Source organism: Pinus tabuliformis, chromosome Q, assembly GCF_031772625.1.
Source record: "Pinus tabuliformis cultivar Carrire ecotype Pingquan chromosome Q, CPIR1, whole genome shotgun sequence".
NCBI lineage: Eukaryota > Viridiplantae > Streptophyta > Pinopsida > Pinales > Pinaceae > Pinus > Pinus tabuliformis.
The window spans coordinates 1,115,690,225-1,115,704,762 of NC_142296.1; the positions used below are offsets into that span (position 1 = coordinate 1,115,690,225).

The 14,538-nt window shown below is 34.8% G+C and overlaps 1 protein-coding gene across 1 annotated transcript; it reads left to right on the plus strand.

Annotated features, from left to right (window-relative positions):
- The first annotated feature begins 1,119 nt into the window (after positions 1-1,119).
- On the plus strand, positions 1,120-2,618 carry LOC149223420 (gamma-glutamyl peptidase 5-like). Its single transcript, XM_089383287.1, has 4 exons — positions 1,120-1,444; positions 1,799-1,954; positions 2,100-2,267; positions 2,446-2,618. Exons 1-4 carry the CDS (start codon positions 1,133-1,135, stop codon positions 2,539-2,541), a joined length of 732 nt encoding a protein of 243 aa, XP_089239413.1. The 5' UTR covers positions 1,120-1,132; the 3' UTR covers positions 2,542-2,618.
- The last annotated feature ends 11,920 nt before the right edge of the window (positions 2,619-14,538 follow it).

Sequence of the window (14,538 nt, forward strand, 5' to 3'; positions counted from 1 at the left end):
TATAAATATTTTAGATTTTCAAATATTCCGTGTAATTTTTTTTACGGCCAGACAGATTCGTTGTATTCCATTTTGCACAGATCATTTCACACTCCCACAAACTGCGTAAACTGTACATATTGCCTATTCATATTTCTTGAAATGATTTCAATAATGCTTATTCATTCATCAAGCTTGTCTTTCAACATTAATTTTAATTTTGAATTATTATTATAGCAACGAGTTGGTGTCTAAAGTTTTGGTATTTGGAATTGATTTACAGGTAGTCCCGTTGGTTGTGATTTTTAATTGGGATTTTTTTAAAATTTATCTGTTTATTTTCGAATCTAATAATTTATGGTGGATTCATTAAAATTACAATTTTTTTTTTTTCAGAGAGAAAATCCACATATGGCCGAAGCCTACAGATATTTTTACAATACGACCGAAGCCAACAGAATACCAGCAGATTAATGGCCGAAGCCAGCAGAATATCGATCAGGGCTGGGGGGTGCGAAAGCCAAAGGCCCCAGCAGTCCTAACATGCACGTCATGTGCCATTAAAATTACAAATTTGACATGTGAACTTTTCACAATGGAAGTGCGTCAGAGATTTCTGAAAATGCTTAATCCATATATACAATTAAAAAAATCAGTTTAATCAACACTAATCAAAATTTAACCACAAACCTTTTTTGGGCCAGATTCCAGACAGAAATCCCTAAAACTTGTAAAATATCACACTTAAAAACTATTCCAATAACTAATAATTATTGAATAATAGCATCGATTCTTCGTAATTCATTCCATTCCATACGAACCATTTTACACTTAATACCTCTGCGTCACAATGCATACGTGATCAGAATTTAAAAAACATCCAATGCTGACTATATTATAGCTGAGTGTAATTGGAATTTAGATTTTGGAATATTTGCGAATTTTGGTAAAACGATCAATCACTGTGTCCATAAATTCTCTCCCTTTCTGCCTTTCTTCTCACAGGTCTCTCCATAAATTCTCTCCCTTTCTGCCTTTCTTCTCACAGGTCTTTCCCGATCTTGTCAGATAGACTCCCCTCCCTATTCTTACAATGCTACTCATCTCGGCGTCTCCGGATCCAGAAAAAGTATGGCAATATGTAGATCTCAAAATGAGGATGGGTAAGAGATTCGGCATTCTGTTGTGTGCTCCAGATCAGCACTATGTGAAGAAAAAATATGGAGGTTATGGTGGTCTCTATAGAAGCTTCTTGGGCGAGGCAGGGGAAACGTGGGATTTTTTTAGAGTTGTAGATGGCCAGTTTCCTGATATGGAGGATCTCTACAGATATGATGGATTTGTGATCACTGGAAGTCGTTATGATGCCTTCGGAAACGATGCATGGATCTCAAAGCTCTGTCATCTGGTGCAGACATTGAATACAATGGGCATTAAAATACTTGGTATTTGCTTCGGTCACCAGGTATTCTAATCCATTTTTCCCTTCTTTATTTTTTTAATTCAATTTTTTTTTTCTTTCTTTATGTTGGATAAGATTATATGTTTTTAAATGGTTCATTGTACCAATCTAATTTCTAATTTCTGATTAGATTAAAAAATATTCTAATCAAATTTTATTTTATTTTTTACATTACAGACAAACGTATCATAACATGAAATTCAAAGAAAACATAGTATCCCACCACATGACCTACACTAACTTGAGTGACAATGTTATATTTATTTACACTAACTTGAGTGACAATGTTATATTTATTTATAGTGGCTTCAACCCTATATTTAATTATTCACAGGTTTCTTGCGCTCTCTCATGTAGATTTTGTGTCGAGCTCTGGGAGGAAACATTGCAAGAAATTCAGCTGGATGGGATATTGGCTCGAGGAAAATTACAGTCTCTGATAACTTGTCCACAAAGTATTCTGGTTTAAAGGTCCCTTCTGTGATTAGTATCATTGAATGCCATCAAGACAAGGTATAGAGAATTTTTTGGCATTTGCAATATGTATGATCAAGTCTTTATCGGTTCTCCAAAGCAAAATGTCATCTTGACAATTATAAATGTCAAGAGGTTGATTGAACTACTATTGAATTCTGGCTAAACAACACTGTTTGAACAGGTGTATGCAGTTCCTTTAGGCGCAGAGATACTGGCTTATTCAGGGAAAACAGAGGTTGAAATGTTTTGTCTGGGTAATAATATACTGGGCATCCAAGGCCATCCGGAATATACCAGTGACATCTTGTTCAGCCTCATAGATGGCCTGTTGGATAAAAATCTTATTCCTGTAAGTAATATTAAGCTGAGCAGTTGTTGATACTTTTGTTACCTCTGATTACTCCTGTTTTTCCTGATTAATTGTAAGATTTATATTAGCACAGAAGAGAAATCTGCAACAAAAACCTTTATGTTAGTCTTGTCACTGGGTCTAGATGAACATAACTGAACAGTTCTCATTTTTTCAGAAAAAGATGAGCGATGAGGCCAAGGCTTCTTTCCGAAAAAGCCAACCTGACTCAAGCTTGTGGCAGAAAATTTGCAAGGCATTTCTGAAGGCATGAGGCAGAGCAAGGAGTATGTGCCAGCACCTAAGGGTGGGATCTGGGTCTTGGGCTTATAGCTGGCACTGTTAAATAAATTGAAACTGAAACTGCTTAGAGTCCGAATCTTTGATGCAGTTTCAAGATAAGAGCTTAAACCCCACATGTAACATAAATAAATATGCCAGGACTCTAACGATATGTTATGTTCCATTCTAGCATATTTCAGAAATTGTTGAAGTTATGTTATGTTGCATTCTGGCATATTTCAGAAATTGTTGAAGGTATTTGCTCTATTTAAAATCAAGATATTATTAGTACTAGATTAACAAACTGTTTCTATTAGTTGTGGTCAAGTGGGAAAATTTACTTTACATTTCTCATGGTCCAAATCCTAGCAAAACTATTTTTTTTCAACAGAAAAAAGCATGATATAATTATATTAAGGTGATATAATTTGTCGAAATACATAAGTTGTCTCCGTGGAGACATAAAACAGAAGGTCGTTCCCCCATGACAGAAAGATTGTTTGCTGTTACAGCATCATACCAATGAGAGCATATGACCTACGATGCTACGCGGAAGTGTGCAGAATACCTGAAATGGTGACCAAAAATAGATTGGAGACAGAAGGCCGTTCCCCCATATCCTAGCAAAACTATATTAAAAAAGTACTACCAAAAATTTACTCGACCATTCATATTGGAGGGAATTTCTCACAAAAGTTCTCCAAAAATATCGAATATCACCTGCAAAATCGACCATTCATATGGGAGGGAATTTCTCACAAAAGTTCTCCAGAAATATCGAATATCACCAGCAAAATTAATCCAAATTTTTGTGTACAACTCGAAGCCGAAACTAATCTAAATGCGAAAGCGAAATTAAAATTATGATAATCACTCTCCAAACTCAAAACAAATATAAATCAAACGTGAAGGCAAAATTATGAAAATTACTGTGCAGAAAGTGCAGCGAAAACTAAAGCTAAGGGCGTAAAATGATATGTGCCCCTCATAATAACTTCGAATATTTTGGTTGTCTTTTTTATTAAGGCTGAAAATTTATTAATAATAACTTCGAATATTTTGGTTGTCTTTTTTATTAAGGCTGAAAATTTATTAAAATTTAGTTGACAAATGGCGAATGCAGTTTGATTTATTATTTTTATTTAATGAAAATTATTTTATTTGGAATGATTTAACTACTCCACTTGATTGGTTGGTGATTTGTAAGAGGATAGACTTTCACTTTTATAAGATATCTAAGGAATAGTATAAATGAAAGATAGAGAGGAAAGGAATAGAGGAAGGGAAGGGTTTGATCAAGGAAAACAAAAACAAAAGCAAAAAAATATCAAATGAGAAATATTAAGTCAAATTTGCTCTTCTTAATCTTCATCTTAATTTTTTCCAAAAACCTAATTTTTGTCCATAGAACCCCTCATAATCTACTGTGGAGTCTACAATCCAAGCATTAAAACAAATTACAAAATCCATTATAACAAATCTCATCAACCACAAATATTAATATGTTTAATATGTTTAATATTAAGTGACTTTTCAAATCTCTATTTGTCTAGACCTATGAAAAGTGTCATTGGACAAGACCTGGTAACATATCTTGCACAGGATCTCGGTGCACCCTTTTGACAATTTATCGGCCTCAACCTTTTGTTCCAGGAATATGTGGGAGACCGAGATCCTAAAAAAAGGCAAAATCAGGGACCTGATCCTATTCAACCAGTGTGAAAGGGATGGAACCTATAAGGTGGGTCGTTGATTTGCCCACTTGAAAATCACCATGGAATCTCCAAACACATCATTCTCAACAATGTCCAGCCACTCCGACAAATAGAGGATATCCCAAAATGCTAGTAACTTTGCTCTCGTATTAGAGTCGTTGCCCTTGCACCATTTAAACATATTGAAAATACCAAACCTCATAACAATCATCATCCCGCTTCCACATCTCCTTGAAGATGATGCCCCGTCAAATAAGCCGACAGAGAACATGTTACAGATATCCTTCATAATAATGCATCTTTTTGGTTCCTTATTTATCACATGGCCCTTCTCTAAAAAGAACGTAGATATCTTAACGCTAGAGACCCTCACGTCTTGCTCCTTTTGGTTAAACATCCTAGCATTTCTTGCTCTCCACATGCCCCATATTATATAAAAGGGAAGAGATCTATATTCCTTGTTCTCCACGAACCACTTTGATAGGAAAGCACCCATCGAGGGTTGATCCCACGTTGCATATATATGGAGAATACCTAGGACCTCCTTCTAGACAACAACCACAAAAGAGCACTTAAGAAATAGGTGGTTTATGTCTTGCCAATATAATTGACATAGAGCACATCTTTTGAGCCCCATAAATCCTCTCTTTAGCAGATTTGTCCGTGTGAGGATTTTATCATGGACCACCAACCAACAAAAACATTTCAACTTTAGTGGGATGTCCTACTTCCATGGTACTTGAAACCAACCAATCTGAGAATCCAATGACTGCTCCTTAGATAAGAATGAGTACATTTCTTTGACTATAAGTTGTCCTTTGACCATATTGTCATTCCATGATAACCAATCTTCCTCCTCAGCTAAAGTAATACCTTTCATCTTAAGGATGAGAATGTATGTGTTCCACTCGTCAGCTAAATCATTAGAGAGACCTATGACTCCTACCTCTCTCCAAGAATTGAGCTATACATCACGACCTCTATCCATGTAAATATCCTTTATTCTGAAATAACCTTTGCAGTGTAAATGGGTCAAAAGGGAAAGTGACAATGTATGATTTATCGGCATAACTTTGTTGGCTTCCAAACTGATCTTTTCCCTCGCTCCATTTCCAATTACCCGTCTTAAGTTACCTAGAAACCATGGATTTGTTTTCATTAAGCTCCTTTAGGACATTGACGCCTCCTTTTTCTTTGAAGCACCTGCCCTTATCGAAGACACCAAAGGCTGGTTCTTCAAGTATTTATCCATGATTAATTAGTGCCAAATGGTGTCACCACTTATGGCCCTCCACAATTTCTTTATCAGTAGTGCGCAGTTGAATCCTTCCAGATCAATGATGCCTCAAATACCTAATGACACTTGTCTGGACAGAGTTTCTAATTTCACAAGGTATATTTTCCTCTTATCCTCTACACTAGCACATAGAAAATTGGCTATGATAGACTTTACTCTCCAAAGGATAGCTTTTGGAAGATTGACAATGTGCATCCACTAAATACCTAGGTTCTGTAGCATTGCCTTAATCATTACTACATGGCCCCCCAATGGCAAACATCTGATTATCCACAATCCTAGCCGCTTCTCGAATTTTTGCACCAACGAATCCCAATCTTTGTTCTCATAATAGTTTGACTTTGTGAAGAAGCCAAGGTATCTAAAGCCTCAATCCAGTGAGTAAGACTTAATCCCAAAGAGGTTTTCAATCTCCTTAATCTAGGCCAATTCCTTGTCTAATGAATACAGAGCAGATTTTCATTTACTCAATATGAGACCCGAAGCTTCCCAAAATCAGATAAGATTTGATAAAATGCCTTCCATTCCAAAATGGCCCCTTGCCCCATCAAAAGAGCATCATCAACAAACATTAAATGAGACAATGTAATATATTTCGATAACTCGCAGCGAAAAATAATCCCCCTGGACCTTGCCTCCCAAATCCTCCTACTAAAATTATCAATCACAATCAGAAACCATAGAGGAGACAGAGCACATCCTTGTCTTAAACCTCTTTTCACCCAGAAGAATTTTTTCGAGAGCCCATTTATGATTATCGCCAAGTGTCCTGATGAGACATATGCCATGATCCAATTTACCATCTGAGATCCAAACCCAATTTTGAGTAGAATCGGCCTAAGGATCTCCCAATCCACACAGTCATAGGATTTGATAAGATCTATCTTCAGTAGACAGTCTCCAAACTAGCTACATTTGATAGAATGTGCACATTCTTGAGCAATAGTGACAATGCCATGGATCTATCTTTATTCCAAGAAGCCAAATTGTTCAGAAGTTGTATGCTTCGATAACACAAGTTTTTTATGGTTAGCTATTAATTCTAAAATCACTTTATATACCAGATATAGGTCGATAGTCAATGAAGGACAAAGGATTTGCAACCTCATAAATGAGAGAAATGAAAGTAGAGTTTATCGATCTTGATACTGTGAAAAAACACCTAGATTCCTTGACAATTGTGTATAAATCCTCAATCATGATGTTCTAAAAGTGTAAGAAGAGCTCCACGAGCCAATCGTTTGGTCCTGGGCTCTTTTCTTTTGCCATAATTTTCATAACCCCCAATACCTCTTCTTTGGTTACTAATACCTCCGCAAGCTCTCTCGCCTCCTCATCAATCATCTGTAGGAAGATATTTACAATAGATATCTAATTGTCAGTAACCTCCCCATCTAGCTCTGTATAGTTGACTGAAATACCAGAGCACCTCCCTTTCAATATCCTCTTGAGTGGATAAGGAATTTTCATCATCATCTCTGATGATCCAAATAATGTTCTTTTTCCTCCTATAGGATGACTAATTATGGAAGAAGCAAGTATTTTTGTCGCCCTCTGTGACCCAAGATGCCTTTCTTTTTACGTGCTAATCTTCTTCTTAGTCCAATAGAATCTTATTATTTCTCCCTTCCAATGCTATAAGCTTATCCTTTGTAGATGTTGATAAGAGATCCAAATTTTTCGGATCAAATAAACGCTTCATTTCCAAGTCCATATCTAATAATTCTTGAATCATTTTCTTTTTATTAACCCTTTCCCAAGGCCTCACTACCCTCTTTAATGTCTTGAGCTTATGACGAATAGATACCATAGTTGAAACCTTGGTCCCTAGATTCAACGAGAGCCAAGTGTTACAAATAAGATCAATGAAAATCATTTCCTTTAACCAGTTATGGTTGAATTTGAAAGAAAGGATCTCCCTTTAATATCTCCCTTCCATTCCAAAAAAATAAGAAAATGAAATCATATCATATAGAGAAGTGTCCATGTTTTCAGATACTCCAGGCAACCTATCAATCCCAATTGCGCAAAAAAAATATATCCAACCTTTTGGAGATCTCGTGCTTCCAGATCTTCCATTACTCCATGTAGGCCCTAGAGAAGCAAGATGAATATACAATAACACCTTTTGGGAGAAAAGATCATTAAGAAAAGTCCCCAAGTGATACTCCTTATTGCTAGTGCCCCCAAGTCTCTTCGTTTTCCAAAGTGAAACTAAAATCCCCAACTACGATCAGAGTGTTAAGATCTAAGCCTCACATACCGAGATTCGCTTCGTGTCCGAATATGGAGCATATATATATTTATAATGTGTATAACCCTCATAACACCTCTCTGATAACCAATCAGTATGTTCCTTGCATCAAAATGAAAAGCTTTTACATTAAGAAAATTTCGGGTTCCACATTGTAGCCACACCTCTTGACAGTCTGGAGGCATTGGTGGCACAAACAACCATTGGGGACATATTTCAATAAAGCATCCCATGCTAATTCCCTAGTAATCATATTTCCCTAAAGAAGAACTATATCTCGGTGGTGAATCTCAATCCAATGTCGGAGGGATCTATGTTTGGAGGCCGATTCGAAACCCCACACATTCAAGGACATAGTAATCATTAAATGGGGTGGTCTTCATCTAGTGTATTGTTGGAATATTAATTCCTACTTGACTTAGTTGTGACATTTTATGTAAAGAGTTTGTTCCTATTCTATACGAGTGGTTTCCCTAGTTTGGTGTGTGGTTGAGATATTCTCTCAACTAACAGATTCTGTGTCCAAGATAGTTTTCCTATAACAATGTAAACTTTGAAACGGAACTGATACTGTTACCCGTTTTGTAGAGGTGGCAAAAAAATGACCCGATTTTCAAAAGTGTTGATGCAGAATACACATGTTTTTTTTAGAACATGGTTTTTGGAACTTTAATTTTTTTCATGTGCATTAAGTTTTAGAATGGTAGTGAATGGTAGTGATTTTCATCCTGATTTTAAAAAGTGAGTATTCTGCATCACACCCTTTTTTTAAAAGACCTATTTTTTGAAAGACCGTTTTTTTAAAAGACCTAATGTCTGAAATGTAAAAAATTATTTTCTAAATTTGATAGTTTTTGAAGTCGTCATTGTATTCATATTTTCTTGTTCTTTATCTTAATTTTTTTTTTTTTTTTAGTGGGGTTTTTATTGTTTTGCGTTTTTAAATTAGAAAGTCGATAGTTTGAATTTTAGATAATCTACATATTTAGACATCCTTAATTAATTTTTCAATCCACATGAAATAATTGTTTCTAAAAAACAAAAATTTTTAACAATGGACATAAAAAATAACCATTTTTAACATAAATATAACAAAAAAACTAAACGTTTTGATAATTTTTTGCTAGAATTAACATGTCAAAATCACAATTTTTATACAAAAATATTAACTAAAAATGGTCAAATAATAGTTTTTTTTATGAATTTCATGTCAAAAAGATAATAATAACTACTTTTTTTTTCAAAAAATAATGATTAACTTAAAAATCAATGCAAAAATCACATATTATCAATATTGAACGTATAACAACCCTAATTGAGTGTTTATTCTTCTCATAAAATGTCAAAGTCAAAACATTGCAAAGCTTGATTTACAAGCATAACTTAAATTTAATCAACAATGTCACGTAATCCAAACTCTTCGTCCTCTAGAGTTTCATCATTGTCCTCTTCCACAATATTTTCTATTTCATTTTGCTCATTTTGCTCATTTTTCTCTTCTAATGGGTCTTTGATGTCTGCAAATCTCCCAATATATGTCTTTCCATACATTCCATGTAATGGTGGTTGGAGTTCCTTTGCCTTTTTTGCCACACGTGATTCACTAAAATCCCCTTTCTTCAACCCAATTTCTTGCATTGCATCTAGAAGAAATTGAAGAGCATTAATTCTTTGCTGAATGAAATTGCATTGTAATGGATCTTTCTCAATTGCAATGCAATTTCTTCCTTTTTGAAGGCAGCATGCTAGTGTTATACCTAATTATCAAGCAAAAAAAAATAATGAAGTAAATTAGTACACCTTGGAGATGTTTCCATTTTCCTAAAAAAAAACACATAAATTAGTAAATAAAAAAACATATTAATATATACCATAAATTTTATATTTGTATAATCAAAATTGCCCTCCCCCCCCCGGGCCGCTCCGCCCCCCTCCCCCTCCGGCCTCCCCCGCCTAGGCCGCGCCGCCCCCTTCCCCCTCCCTCCCCCCCCCCCTGGGCCGCCCCGCCCGACCCGACGGTGGGTCGATTCCAGGAATCATATATCTGATCATATTGAATTACTATATTGCATTTTGTTCACGAGTTAAAAGTGTTTTATAGACTAAGAGTCATTAAGTCAAATATCATGGATTTGAGACTTCTGCGATTTGCAATCTGAGTGGTTGTATCTTCCGGATTCATCGCATTTGTTGTTTTTGTGCATCGACGTTTCGAACCAACCTCTGTGGTTCATCATCAGGATGAGAATAAGCGAAGAAGTCAGAGATGGGAGAGAATGAATAAATAGATGGGGAGAAGGGAAATTGAAGGGTCGACCAGATCTGGAAAAGGTCAATTCATTAGTTTAGGATTGAATTAATTTTATTAGAATTTATTATGATATCATTTTTCTCTTTTATTTTTGTTTTTATTTTTATCATGAATTATTAAATATGCTTAACCTAATCAAGTTCAATTCATTAGTTTAGGATTGAATTAATTTTATTAGAATTTATTATGATATCATTTTTCTCTTTTATTTTTGTTTTTATTTTTATCATGAATTATTAAATATGCTTAACCTAATCAAGTTTTTGGATATGAATTGAAATAATGGTTTATTCTTATATAAATATTTATGTATATTTATATTACTTGTTTTCATATATTAAGTTTTAATATAATATCTATGTAGATTTATATTGTTTGTTTTGATATCATGTATATTTATATTTCTTATTATTTTAATACATTATGTTTTAATATAAATGCCTATGTATTTTTTTTCCTCTATAATATTTATGAATATTTATATGGTTTGTTTTTAATATATTATGTTTTAATATATATAGCCATTTGATTTAGCCACGTAATGATATTTTTTTTTGCTAATTTTGTAATGTACATTGAACAATAGTTATGCTATTGTTTGTTTTTAATATATTATGTTTTAATATATTATGTTTTAATATATATATAGCCATTTGATTTAGCCACGTAATGATATTTTTTTTTGCTAATTTTGTAATGTACACTGAACAATAGTTATGCTTTGGAGAAATTTGGGCAGCCAATTGAGATGGGTGAACACATTTATATTGAAAATACTTTGAATAATTTCTCTCAGTAAATAATTTCTCTCAGTTGGCCCATATGAGCCAAATAAAGTGTTCAATGGACGAAAAGTATAATTTCTCTCAGTTGGCCTATGTGAGCCAAATTAAGTCTTCAACGGACGAAAAAATCAAGAGGAAGCTAAGTACCATGATTTATAAAGGTTGAAAGTTGTCATGTGAAGGCAGCAACTTCTTCTCTGACGATCTCCATATTCCTCTGATTATCGTGCACGTTTTGATTTACAAGTAAAGTAACTGACTTCTACTTGTAGTAAGATTTAGCCACTACTTGTTTTTTTTTATTACTTCACCATCTATTTTGAACTAACACTATTTGTCAATTTTGAATACCTCTTCCAATAGTGAGACAATATCCCTTTCTTTTTTTAATACTCTGCCATCTGTTGTCATTTTTCAAAATTCTGCCTTCTATTTTTGAATATTCTGGCATCTAGTTTAACGATGTTTGTCTTTTTTCTAAATCCTACGGCTATTGGATAATTTTTTTAAAACTCTGTCATATATTTTTGAATTGAACATTGTTTGTCGGCATCATGAATTGTAACAGCTGCTGGGTTTCAACAAAAACCTTTTTTTCTTTAGATCGACTGCTGCATTTTTAGCAGTAACTGTTTCTTGCCATTTCTTGTTCATCTGCAGTGTCTAGATAGGGAAATATAATTGAATAACAAGCACATTGTAAAATATTGGTAGGAGGCGGCCCAGGGGTGGCGCTGCGCCTAAACGATTATGTTAAACATGATATATATCCGAGAAATTTACAATAATGCTTTGTGCAATGAAGAGAACCCGCGTTGGAGCGAAATCGGCGTAAGGGAAGAGAGGTAATGCGACCTATTGAACCTGCAGGATGCGTTAGTGAGGCTGCGAAAAACGTTGATAGCGTACGTTAGAAATTATGGGCCAAAACAACCAGTAGAAGACAATATCTACTCATTTCAAATCCCCAATTCATTACATGTTCCCATCAGAGCTGAGCTTCTTAGGGAATTAGAATCCCTAAATTGTCACATCCACGGAGCAGAGCTGGTACCATGGTGAATTTGAAAGGGATTGAACAAACGATCACAAGATGAACCCGGAAACGAGACCTATTATGTGACCCATGAAAAAATTCGAGGAATAAAGTTGTTTACAGAGACCCATACGACTTACATTGGATTGCACTGTTGTGGGTGATAATAACGACGCAGAATCCGACTCCGATTTGGTCAGAGAACATTTGGTTGTATCGAAAGATCTGCTGCGACTTGCCATGGAGTAACGTAGAAAGGGAGTTATGGAGAGAGAAGTGACTCTGGATTTGTGATGTAAGATGCACTGTAGCCTTTGAATGGCGGATGGAGATCCTCCAATGCACCAACTTCTCATCATCGTCGTGATCAGCATCTTACACACTGCTGCCTTATAGCTTGTGAAAAAATGTGTACCAAACAATGCATTTTTTTTTCCAACTTCTTGTGCTTAGAATTTTATATTTGGAATTTAGTTTGAGGTGCAAAAATATTTGGTTGTTTTTGAAAAATTTTATTTTGAAGCGAGTGCAGTCGTGGCATATGGGTGTGGATAAAATTGCAATTATTCTGTGAGCTGTTGCACGAGAACCTACTACTTCATGATGAAAAGAAAATTATCCTCTACGCAGGGATTGAATGATTGCTGGCTTAATTTATGGCTTTAATAATGACTAGGCATATTGGAACTAGAACTATGAAGACGGCTCAAGTGAGTGTGCAGTCTTAGAGTTTGGCAATGGGTTTAATTGAAATAGGAATTTTGGTTGATGCCTCAGCTCTTACTATGAAAATAAGATTGAATAATTGTTGGGCTGGTTTAAATAATAATTAAGTATATTAGAATTATTTGTGTATTTATAGTTTTAATTTATTAATTTATATCAATTGGTTTTGGATAGATAGTGATCAGTGTTTTGTTAAGGTATTTTTTGATGGAAAGTCACTAGTTTAATTCTTGGACATGATGATGTAGTTCTTTCAAGTTTACAAAAAATATATTAATTTTTGATTAAGTAATTATTTTTCTTAAATTTATTTGAAGTGATTTAAAGAAATATATTATTTTTTAATAATATTTAATATTTGTAGTTTATTGGGTGTAGAATAGACGATGATGGGGTGTATTGTTAAGTCACTCTGTAATGTGAAGGTCGCTAGTGCAAAACTTTGTGGATAAAAATCTATCCATGTTAAGTGCTACTCTTGCGGAGGCTAAGTTCAATGCTCAGGTGATTTTGATAGCTTAGATGTCCCTGGTTCACAGCTTTTCAAGCCATCAGTCAAACTCAAGCAATTTGACAAACAAGCAAACAAAATATATTTAATATTTATAGGGTTTCGTTCTCATAAAATCTTTGGACTTGAGTTAATAAAAGGATTTAGTCTCCATAAGATTTATGGATGGATTTTTCTATACATGCCAACTCCATGTTTAATAGTGAAGCAATTACACATTTTCATCATACTTATTAACACATTATTAAAATATTTTAACCATAAAAAAATACTACACTTCCATATATATATATATATATATATATATATATATATATATATATATATATATATGTCACATGTCAACTCAAGAGAAAAAAATTACACATCTCCATCATACTCATGAACAAATCATTTAAATATTTTATCAATAAAAAACATTCTAGTTGTAGTTCACTTCAAACCTTTGCTCTCTAATCCCTCAATCCAATGTAGAACAATGGGTAAGAATACAATAGCCAACCACAATCACAAACTACCAACAATAGCCAACCACAATCACACACTACCAACATGTCATTGATATTTTTTACTTCTTTTCACCTTTCTTTAATTATAAAAATCCAATCAACAAAGTAAAGTTCCAATTAAGTGTGTCTATCCTCCTCTTCTTCTTCTTTCTTTTTGGTCGACATTTATCAACGTAGGCTTCTCTATCATATGACCTATCCCTATCAACCTAGATTTCTCTATCAAATGACCGATTCCTCTACCCATTGTTTTGACGTTGGTTCATGTTATATGATAAATACTTTGGGCATGTCTCTTGCATCTTGCATGATACACAAACTTGCATCTTGATTCCGGGAATCGACTCGCCGCCGGGTCGGGCGGGGCGGGGCATCCCGGGGGTGGCGAGGGAGGGCGGGGTGGGCCGGGGAGGGGGAGGGAGCGGGGTGGGGCGGCCCGGGTGGGGGGTTTCCGGGGGGGGGAGAGAGGGGGAGGGGGGTGGGGCGGCCCGGGCGGGGGGCTGCGGGGGGAGGGGGCGGCCCAAAATGATATTCTACCATAAACATTAATGTGTTTTTTCCTTAAAATTTAACTTTGTTTGAGACATAAAAAATTGGTTTTATTAGCATTTTTTAAAAAGTATGAAAATTGACCCTAAAAAAAAAATCATTATTCCAGTATCAACACTTTCGTTCTGAAGCTATATTTTGCAGGAAAATTTCGTAGTCACTGCCATTTTTAAAACAGCCGCAAAATTGACACCTAAAAAAAAAATTCATTATTCCAGTATCAACACTTTCGTTCTGAAGCTATATTTTGCAGGAAAATTATGTAGAAAATTTCGTAGTCACTGCCATTTTTAAAA

What these genes read in the sequence shown, in the direction of transcription:
- LOC149223420 (XM_089383287.1), top strand. Translation starts at nt 1,133, where the DNA reads ATGAGGATGGGTAAGAGATTCGGCATTCTGTTGTGTGCTCCAGATCAG. An exon ending in GTATTTGCTTCGGTCACCAG is followed by an intron (nt 1,445 to 1,798) that starts GTATTCTAATCC and finishes TCTCTCATGTAG; the next exon opens with ATTTTGTGTCGAGCTCTGGG. An exon ending in TGGATAAAAATCTTATTCCT is followed by an intron (nt 2,268 to 2,445) that starts GTAAGTAATATT and finishes TCATTTTTTCAG; the next exon opens with AAAAAGATGAGCGATGAGGC.